General features: G+C 42.9%; 1 protein-coding gene across 2 annotated transcripts in view; it reads left to right on the forward strand.

The window, feature by feature from the left end:
- LOC111160055 (transmembrane protein 260) overlaps positions 1-10107 on the forward strand; it is a 67037-nt gene extending 56930 nt beyond the window's left edge. For both annotated transcript variants that reach the window (XM_022522863.1, XM_022522872.1), the window contains 4 exons: positions 1490-1666; positions 3158-3211; positions 5148-5238; positions 9237-10107. In XM_022522863.1, the coding sequence (XP_022378571.1) occupies positions 1490-1666; positions 3158-3211; positions 5148-5238; positions 9237-9491 (577 nt within the window). In that variant the 3' untranslated portion in view covers positions 9492-10107. The remainder of the gene's footprint in view (positions 1-1489; positions 1667-3157; positions 3212-5147; positions 5239-9236) is intronic.
- Positions 10108-10851: the final 744 nt, after the last annotated feature.

A 10851-nucleotide genomic window follows, 5' to 3' on the forward strand; every position in this document is an offset into this window, starting at 1 on the left:
TGTCCAGTGGCTCATTTCTCAAAGTCTGTTAACAGTCAGATCCACACATACTGAGCTCAGAGATAAGCCAGGAGTTCATACACAATTTTATGGGATTGCTGTCTTGATCTCCCTCCTTTCTGTCTTCACCCTGGCCCTTCCCCCACCTTGGAGCCTTCTTTCCAGTTCTCTGGTCAGAAAACTGGGGCTTTAATTTCCCTCTTCTGCCACGTACTTTCTGTGACTATCTATGTCTGGGACCAGGCTGCCAGAGGACACAGAGAGGTAAAGAGCAGTGAGGGTTTGCTCCCAGCTCTTGCAACCACAGCTCCTCTGATTAGAGAGACATGTTCCTTTCCCTCTAAATTTTGGGAACCAGAAGGGGAAAGATGGTGAACTCACCACAAGTTTGGTGGAACTTAGAATTCTGGTGTCTCCAAGTCCTCCAATTCCACACATTCTGTCCACGAAGTCTAGTGCACAGTGGGAGAGACAGGGGAGAGTGTGCTTACTCCATCTTCCCCAGAACCAGAACTCTTCTCATGTTCGAACACTGTATTTTGTATCAGTTACCTCATTTAATCTTAAATAGATCTGAAAGGGCTATACCCATTTCACAGATGAGGAGACTAGACACAGGTAGTGAAGCAATGTTCTCCAAATCATAGGGGTCATAAATGGTGGGGAAAAGCCTTAAAATCTATGCCAAAAGTATCTCATTTCAAAGTTCATGAAGTTTTTCCACTTTCAATTACTTTCTTCTAATATGCTCCCCCGCCCCTCACGATACTTAGTAATAGCTACTCAGGCTTTCACCATGAATTGGAATAGAGCTATTCAGTTATAGTGAGTTTGAACTGAGCTTATTTAAACCATTTCTATTCCTGATTTTTGCAGGATTCAAAGCTCCTCATACTTTATTTAGTTTAACTAATTTTATTCAGCAAATATTGTGAATTAGCTAAGCATTATGCTATGTGTGACTCAGAGTTAATTTAGAGCTAGAGAGCCTATCCTCAGGTGCTTCTGGGCTACTCAGGGAGATTTGTGAATGCAAACAATAAGTACAATACACTAATAATAAAAAAGACAAAAAATAAAGGGCAGTGGGAATTGAGGAAGGAGACATCTAAGTAGGGAAATAAATGCAGCTGTATATTTCCACCTGTAAAATGGAAAAAAAAAAAAAAGGTGTCAAAGTGTCTGTTTACTGTGAGACAGGACCACAGAAATGGACACTAACAATGTCCCCACGTGATTTCTTACAATGTTATGAACAGATCGGTTTTATTGTTTTTGTGTGTTAACTTACCCCCAGCTCCCCCAGACAGCTTTTTTACACTAATGTAAATTCTAAACAGCCCATATGGGAAAGATTTAAATAAGCCAGAATGTTTACACATGGTTTTAACAATGGTTTAAGGAGTCAAAAATGACCCTTCGTAAATTATATTTATTAACATTTAGAACTTTAAGTTAAAATATATATATATTTTTCTGTTTTCAATAGGAAAAAAACATTTGTTTGCATAGGAATTCATGAAGGTGACCCAACCTGGAAAAAAAACTATTCATTGTGGCCTTGGGGCTCTTGTGACAAATTAGTTCCTTCAGAGATTGTATTCAACCCTGAGGAGTGGATTAAACTTACAAGAAATATCTATAACTGGACTGAAGAATATGGAAGGTATGAATGGCAGCTGTATTTTTCATCAGATCATAGCAGTTTTGTGTGCTTAAAAAACCTACTAAATATTGAGATGCCCATGCATATTTTTTTATTTTTTTTAATTAGTTCTTAATATTGTTATTTGCTGCCTGTGCGAATCCTAATAGAGAACATGTATTTCTTCTCCTCGTGTTTAAAGAACAGTAGGAAGATTGGAGGGCAAGGGGGGCTCTGGTTGAGGGGGCTCCCCGACAGTTTGGGGCACAGCATCTTCCACTTCCAGTTCTCATGACGCCATATTGTCTGTCATCCTCTGTCTCGCACTCTCAAAATGGAAGACATCCATTTTGAGGAGTAGAGTTTTGCAAGATACTCTGTGTCTCGTGAGAGTTTGCACAATGCATGAACTTACCTTATTTGTTCTTTAGGAACGGCGTATAACTTCTCTCAGGGGGAGACTGGCCCTTGATGAGTAACTTGTTCTTCACAGTTGTTCATCATTAGCCTCGTTATGTTTTTTGGGGGATGATCAGTCTTCCTATAAGCATCTCTACAGAGCTGACTCTCTCTCATGGAAATTGGGTCACCATTGATAGAAATGTGCCTCCCTTGCATATTTTTAAGTTATGAATTATTTAAAGATTTGATAACTATTGCTTATAATTCAGGAACAGGCAAGATGATATGAAAAATGCTACAAAGGGGTTTTGGATCCATTTATGAGCAACCAGACCACATTGCACCAACTGGAGATGGATAAGTAGGTCTCTATCAAAGCACTCAGTGACCATCATGAGGAAAAGTTAGAAAATAATCTATTCTGGGACACCTGGCTGGCTCAGTCATTGGGGCGTATGACTCTTGATCCCAAGGTTGTGAATTTGAGCCCCATGTTGGATATGGAACTCACTTTAAAAAAAAAAGAAAGAAAGAATATAACCTTTTCTGCAAACAGCTGGCCAAAGTACAAGTACCCAACACCACTTGTTATGTCCATTCCATCAAAAAAGACACATAATAAGAAAGTTTAATTAAGAGAAAGAAAAATTCATCAGATGGTTTAGCAAGTGTCCAGTGAGCAGCATCCTGGCTCCAGCAATGATGGTAGCAAAGCCAGGAGTCCCTTCTCTCAGGCTTATCGCCCTGCTTCTCAGCTCTTTGGTTCTTGGCTGCGTCCATAGAGCAACCCAGGCCTCGCCCCATCCCTGTTGCCCAGCTAGCACTTCTTAAGGAACAGCTGGCTCTTCCATGCCTCCAGCCTCTTCCCACTAATCCTTAGTCCGCTCCCATGGGGCTCTGGGGCTCATTATGCAGATTAAGAACACATTTACCAAACTTTCAAATTCCTAGCGATCAGACTTTTCTAGGAGAAGTTTATTATTTCCATCCCTATCAGTACTTCAAGATCCAACCTATTTTATTTGCCGTGAGATTATAAAACAAGGATTACATGTCTGTAGCAATAAATGCAGCCAGCAGAAAAATGTCACTGTTTTCTTGTAACTGCAGGTTTGATCCATCTTCTTGGGAATCTGTGGCCAATGAAGAGATGTGGCAAGCAAGGTGACTAGCCCACACTTACATGTTTGCAGTCTGTTTGGGATTCAGTGGTGATAACAAAATAGCATTTGTGAGCATTTTGTTTGAGGCATGGTGCTGATCGCTCTACATTCATAATCTCATTTTGCCCTCATAACAACCTATAAAGAGGTTGCTATTATCCCCATTGTACAAAAGGACAAACTGGAGGTTTTACAAAACAGAAGTTACTTGTCCAGAGCCAAATCGCTACATGTGATAGAGTCTGGAACTCGCCTCTGCCTGACTCAGGAACTCTGGGCTGCTCCGAGGCTCTCCTGCCTCAACTAAACCAAAGTGTAATTCATTGAGGGGAAGTTGACAAGGCCCTGAATCCATGGGCAATATGCTAATTAAGCACTGACCCAGTACTTCTAGAGGCCAGACACCATGCCGCGTTTGGAAGCTACACCTATGAATACAACACGGTTCCGACCCTCTAGGAGCTCACAGTCCAGTGGAGCAGACGGACTTGTTGAGTGCTGATATGCTGTTGTTCCTGCACGGAGCCCTTCACAGGGACGTTCTGGATGCCGCTGGTTCCTGTCATTATTTTAAATATTCAGCACACCAGGGCGCCTGGGTGGTGCGGTCGATTAGGCATCTGACTCATGGTTTCAGCTGGGGTGGCGATCTCGGGGTGGTGGGATCGAGTCCCAGGTGGGGTTCCACCCTCAGTAGGGAATCTGGCTCTCTCCCTTTCCCTCTGCCCCTTCCCACCACTATCTCTCTCTCAGATAAGTAAATCTTTTAAGAAATAAATAAAATACTCAAGATATCTAACACTCACAGACTTTGGCCTAAATACAATATTAAAGTCCTCGGGGTGCCTGGGTGGCTCAGTGGTTAAGCCTCTGCCTCTGGCTCAGGTCATGGTCTCAGGGTTCTGGGATGGAGCCCTGCATCGGACTCCCTGCTCAGTGGGGAGCCTGCTTCCTTTCCTCTCTCTCTCTGCCTGCCTCTTTGCCTACTTGTGATCTCTGTCTGTCAAATAAATAAAATCTTTTTTAAAAAGAATTTTTAAAAATATATTAAAAAAAATAAAGTCCTCAGTGGCATACCGACAGGGATATCAAGTACATGGGAAGCATTCCTTCAGCAAAGGAAGGGGGCCCTGTCTGAACCAGAGACTGTGCTTTGCACTGAGGATTGAGTTATGATATAAAGGATTTACATAAGTTTAAAGAGGTTTTTTTTTTTTTAAAAAGTCAAGAAATGGAGCTTCAAAATAGCAATTACAAAAACAGCCATACTGCGGTTTAGGCAGCAGTGTTTTTGGAAAAAGTCGAAAGACAGTCTGTTTGCAAGTGATCAGCCTAGTTATAGGGACAAACACTTGCTTTGAAGAACTGATCAAAGATATACCGTATGTTTGCACAATGCTTCACTATGACTGAAAGTAGGAAAGCTGGGGAGGAAATCACATAAAAGAAGAAAGCAGGTCATGATCCAGGCAGGTATTGACTTAATGGGTTTGCCAAAGACAGTTTGGATGAGACACATGGTCGGAGAGTCTGACTGCCTTTGAAGAACGAATCACACATGGCATGAGCCATTGCGATGGGCACTGCAGGGCTGTGCTGACGAACTCAGTGCCCCTGTGCCCCTCTTCCCAGCTGCTCTCCTGTGACAGTGATGTACATCTGGTGGAGAACCGATGTATAATCGTGATGAAGAATTTAAGCTTTTTCCTCAAAGCTTTGGCAAGCATTGTGAATGCCGCGTGTTGGCAGCTGGGAAAGAAGTTGTTGTTGTTGGTTCTGAGTAAACGTCTGTGACTATGAGAGAGGAAAAAGTATTCAGTAAAGGGTTTTGTATATTCTCTATCAGTGGGAAGTCAGACAGATGTAGCTTTAAATGTGAAACTTGACAACATGGTTTTAATGAAGGTTCCTCTCCCTCCCCAAACCCTGACTCCCAGGATGAAAACACCGTTCTTCATCTTTAACCTGGCAGAAACTGCGAACATACCTTCAAGTGTGAAAGCTCAACTCTACACCCACGCGTATAACGTATGTTACACTTTTATATCCCTAAATATGTTTGGTGGGAAGGTGGTGGTGATTGGAATGGAGAGTTTTTAGTAAAGTTTTTACTTTGTCATGTCTAGTTTGATTTGATTTGTAAAGCAGTATAAATGGAAAACTACTCGTGTATCACAAATAATGTCTAAAGTAAATGGTGCAGTTGGCCGATGATACCCCATCCCCAACGATGTCCGTGTCTTCATCTCCACAACCTGTGAAAAGATGGACGGGCTTACGTGACCGAGGGGACTTTATACATGTGATTAAGGGTCTTGTGGTGGGAAGATAATCCTGGATCGTCCAGGTGGACATAGTGTAATCACATGGCCCTTCTAAGAAGGAGGTGAGAAAGTCTGAGGCAGAGAAGGAGAGGTGATAATACAGGCCGAGGGCGGACAGAAAGATTCGAAGGCACCGGGTGGCTGGCCTGGAAGGTGGAGGAAGGGGCCACAAGTCGGGGGGGACAGGTAGCCTTTGGAAACTACCAAGCACAAAGAAATAGATTCTAGAGCTTCGAGAAAGAACACAGCCCTGCTGGTTTTGGAGAAAAAATAAAAACAACAACAACTTGATTTTACGTATTTTAACCGCCAGAAGTGGAAGATAATACACCCGTGTTGTTTCAAGCCACTGTGTTGGTGGTGATTTGTTACATCAGCAACAGGAAACACATAGGAAGCAACTGGAACAGGACCCAGCCCCCACCAGACAAGTTCTGACAGGTGGCCCTCCATGCAAGCGTCCTGCCCCTCACGGCACTTGAAGCAATAGGTTTGTGGCCGGTTGGGACTTCGTGAGAAAGATAAAGGGTCTTGGAGACTGGCTCTGTGCTGGGACTGTGGCCCCAGGAGGCCAAACTAGCCATCGAGGGTGGGGGTCCTTGCTGGTGGGGAACATGAGGACAGAACTTGCTGTTCCCCAGTCTTAACGAGTCCCTGCTTTTCTGCGATTCATAGCCCTGGGCTCTTGAGACGCCTTCAGAGACTGTCTCGGAGCCTGCTGTCTAGCAAACAGATGTCCTGGCAAGGGCCAGTGAGACCCACGCCCTGGAGCCATGTGTGTGAGCAGCCGAGGTATCTGTGCTACCTCCAGGCTGCTGTGAGGCTGCCCACCCAGCACCAGTTCGGTGCTCGGTCCAAATCGCACAGTGTCCCGTCAGCATGACTCGTTTGACTCCTAAATATTGTGATCATGGGCTCATTGTTTATTTGTGTCCTCATTTACTCACAGAGCTTTTCTTGATTGCCTAGCCTGTACCCAGTATTGTGGCAAAGATAACCAAGCATTGTCCCTGCTACCCAAGAGGTAGCAGCCTACAGAGGGAGACAAAAGATAGAGTCCTCAGTTACATTCAGTCTTGCAAGGGACACACAGGATTTACAGAGGAGCTGTGGGGACAGCAAGCTGTACATGCATCCCCTGTCCTGGAGAGGGGCTGGTGAGGAAGGGAGGGGAGCCTTCGGAGGAGACGTCCCTGGAGTGTCACCTTGAAAAGGTCAGAAGGAGCTGGCCAGACACATGGAGGGTCAGAGTAGTGAGAGGGTGGGTGAGGGAGGACAGTCCACAGGGGCAGAGGCAGAACCCTCCGAGGCACCACTCAGGGACAGCAAGGGATGGATTACAGGAGATGACAAGCTGGAGTTCCATCTGGCAATAGCAAGGTCCAGGTTCAAGGCCAGCTCCACCGTTAATTGCCAACTGTAAGCTCACCTTTACAGGCCTCGATTTCTTCTAAAAATAGAAGTGGGCTTTAAGCTTTATCAATTATCTCACGTGTCCTTCTTATGTCATATTTTGTTCATCTCTAATACCCTGTGATTGTATGAAAAACAAGCAGTATTTAGTGAGGAGAAATCTGAGACTTACTGTTATTTCATATTCTTATCATTGACCCATCCCATGGTCAGTGGCTAGGCCATTACTGAAGCTCATTCACAGATATGTTGTCCCTTTGGGCCTGTAAATTTTACTCTTTTCAGTGGACACAAATCGGTAGGTCTTTTCTGTGTGTATGTCTCCAGATGTGTGACCTTGTTTGCAAGCCAAATAAGGTCAAATACGTGATGGGTCCACACAAATCCACCTCCTGGCACTGGTGGTTTAAGAACATTCTTACTAGGTGTAGGACATTTTTGTTGTTTTTTATAGTATTCCACTCAATAGCTTATACAGAACTTTAAGTTTGGGGGACCTAAAGTTCAGGAATAGTGGGGAAGCAGGGAATAGCCCTGTTATCTTTAGGAATACATTTGATAAATGGGTGTCCCCAGTAAATAGAATAGAGTGCCAAGACAAATGTCACAGTAACCCATAGAAGAGGAAATATAATTCCACAGGATGAGAAGTGACCAGCTTCTTAAGATACAGCACATGTGGCTTCATGCACCACCCCAAATAAGTCGATGGTGTGTCAGTAACAGTGTTCTAGAAACGGGCAGTATGCTTGTTCCATAGCTAGAGAATACGTAATGGGGAACACACGACTGGGCCTCTTGTTCTCTTGAGCCACTGGGACAGTGCTCACTGAAGGGCTGGCCTCTGTTTCGAACTCCAGAACCTTGGTAGGACTTTGAGCACTCGGGAAGGTAAAGAACCTGCACAGTTCTGAGCTTACGCTCTGTGCCGGGCAGCGTGCCGTGCGCTTCACACACGTCCCTCCCTCTTTGAAGGGACGCTTGGGAAGAGTAGCAATCAAAGAGTAGAGTCAACAGACCATGAGGAAAGGTAGAGAAACACTGGATATCTGACCAAGAGAATGGAAGAGTGGGAGGCTAGCTTCACAGCTATGATGTCCATGCAAGCTCAAGGTGACTGTTTCCTTTGTTCTGGAGGGAAAGAAGTGAAGGGGGAAACTGCTTTAAAAGCCAGCTTAAAGACTAAAGCTTATTAAATACCAAAATGACACATCGAACATGAATTCTGAGATTCTTTCCTGTGGATGCGATTTAAAAGTAGGTTAGGTAGGGATGCATTTATCTGCCCTGGAGTGGAAGTTGGGGCAATAGCTAGTATATTGGGTCCCTTTCCACTGAATGACATGATGGATACAGTTCTAACGGCAGAAGCCCCTGTCCCTGGAGAAAGCATCATTCCTTGTTCCTTGTTCTATGTGTTCACCGCATCTGTGGCCGACTTCGTGTTCCTGCAGATCCAGCTCCAACTTGCCAATCTTCCAGAAGGCTGTGGAATTTCCAAATAAGCAAGTCTAGTATTCCAATGCGCAGATTTGGATCTACTTTATTTGTTAAATTTTAATGTTTCTCCCTGGAAAACTCAATATCAAAGGCTCAAATTCTGTCCAAATTCCTATGATCTCTAATGTTGCAAAACAAAATTCCTGATTTCTGTGGGCAAAATTTTAACTGTCGAAATTGTAATTATGGGATGCCCTGAAGATTTCTGGTATCTCGCTCTAAGGATGTCTCTTAAATTCTCCTACACCCAGCCTATTCAATGATGGATTTGTTGGAGCTGGTTTATTGTTGCCATTGTTGCTACTGTTGTTTCTAACGAGAGAGAAATTTATGTGAAAAGTAGGGTCAAAATTTAAATTTCTTCCAGTTCTTTTTCTATGCAGTTTTCTAACGAAAGCTATTTTTTTTTTCCCTCCAACAGCTAAATTTAGAGTTTCAACCTTTCTGCCTGTTGAGTATATAGCTTTCCATGAATTAGAGCTAAATCCCTTTCCCAGAACATCTTTCTGGAGGAAGAGCATTTTGTCCTGACACAGTGTGTCTTGGGTTCCCTCTGCAACATCCGAAAAACCCCAGAAGCAGTTTCAGATGAAGCACATTTGTCTCCTGCCACCGTAATAATTACAGTCACATTCTTGCATTTTCTGCATGGCCTGGCAATGATTCGATTTTTTTACTATAGGCTGCTTGGATTTTTCCTCTTGTATGATTAATTCCTCTGTGTTTTCTGTGTTTTGAAAAAAAGTCAAGGGATAACAATGGCATACCAACATCTTTGCTGTTTTTCAGCTTTATAAGGAGATCGTCTCTTTACAAAAGGAACACCCAGTGAACTGGCACAAAAACTATGCCATCGCCTGTGAGCGGATGTTACGTCTTCAGGAAAGAGGTGTAGACCCCGAAGTCTTGTTATCGGAAACCATCAGACACTTCCGTCTCTACACCCAGAAAGCGCGGAATGATCCACAGCTGCCTGATCTTTTCGTTGCTCTAAAGCACCTAAGAAAAGAACTGCAAATTCTGAGAAATAGGAAAAATGTCTAAGGCAGCAGGATGTGAAAAATCTGCTCATCGTTCAGCTTCCAGAATTCCAAAGTCCAAAAGTTTTTCCTCTAAAAGAAAAAACTAAAAAAAATTTTTAAAAATTCAAGACAGTCATCTCCCAGATCTGGTACAGCAGTCCTGTTGAGTGGGGTGTTTGAATGATTGTGATGTGCTATGTATGCAAATTCTGTGTACCCCGTGTCAATTAGCATTTCAGTGAGAATCTTCCTGAAAACCTTCCTACTTCCTCAGTCTCTCACCTAATGACTTTGCTTGATTAGATGCTAGAAGAGAATGGGCTATTTTCACTTACTTTAAATACCGATTGTGAGTCTTTTATTGGGATCAGTGTTGAAGATTAAATTCATAAAATAGTAATACCAGACCAAAGACACATTTTTTGTTTCCCAAAAGCGATTTTTTTTTAAAAGAGCTAACTTTGCTCTGCTTCAAGTTAAAAATCCTTTTTTTTTTTCCCCCCTGAGTAGCTATGGTTGTTACATAATCTCACACTTCAAGCTAAACACCAACCCAGTGAACATTCTGAAAAAAGTTGGGAGTTTTATTGTCTTTGACAATTCTCTGAAATGATTAAAAAATAAAGCTAATTTGTTTGCTTTCTTTCAGTTGCATAAAGTGGCAAATAAAAAGGATTTTGTATTTCCTTAGTTAATTTTATATTTATGTTTTCCTTCTGTTTGGGCTCGTAAATCCGGGCCCAATAATTAGTAGGCTCCTGCTGCCAAAATGCAAAAAAAAAAAAAAAAAAAAAAAAAGAAAAAAGGCGGGGATGGGGGGGCGGGGGGATGGGGATGTGGTTCAATAAATTCATTTCTGTTACAAGCATCTTTTATACATATTACTAAAGAGAACATAGTAAGAAATGCAAATAATAGTTCTTTATTTTATTATGACAGTTAATTAATAGCAACCTGTTTTAATGAATAAAGTCACTCCGAGTCCTTCAGCATTTCCTAAGTAGGGGCCAGAATCTGTAGGGATTCTTTTCCCCCCAATTGTATAGCTCCTAGACTCCAAGCGCTATATAGGCCCCTGTATAGAAATGCTCACTAATGAAGAGGGAGGGCTAGAAGCTTGTCTGCATTCAAAGATCACTGGTGAGTCATTCAGCAAGAAAAGGCCCCTTACCAGGAATAGTCACAGTTCCGTGGCATTGTACTAGCAAAAGGGTCTGATCAAAGGTCTCCCGTGGAGCTTGCATGGTTCCCTTTCATACTACGACCATAATTAAAACCACTAATTCTCTTTTAAAATGCTGCAGGATGCCATGTAGGCATCTGTCTGGAGTGTCCTTTGTGATGTCATAAGCTGTTAAGGACCAGTGCCGAGGGCTTTTGAG

Source organism: Enhydra lutris, unplaced genomic scaffold (genome assembly GCF_002288905.1).
Source record: "Enhydra lutris kenyoni isolate GAN:26980312 unplaced genomic scaffold, ASM228890v2 scaffoldscaffold4, whole genome shotgun sequence".
NCBI classification, from domain to species: domain Eukaryota; kingdom Metazoa; phylum Chordata; class Mammalia; order Carnivora; family Mustelidae; genus Enhydra; species Enhydra lutris.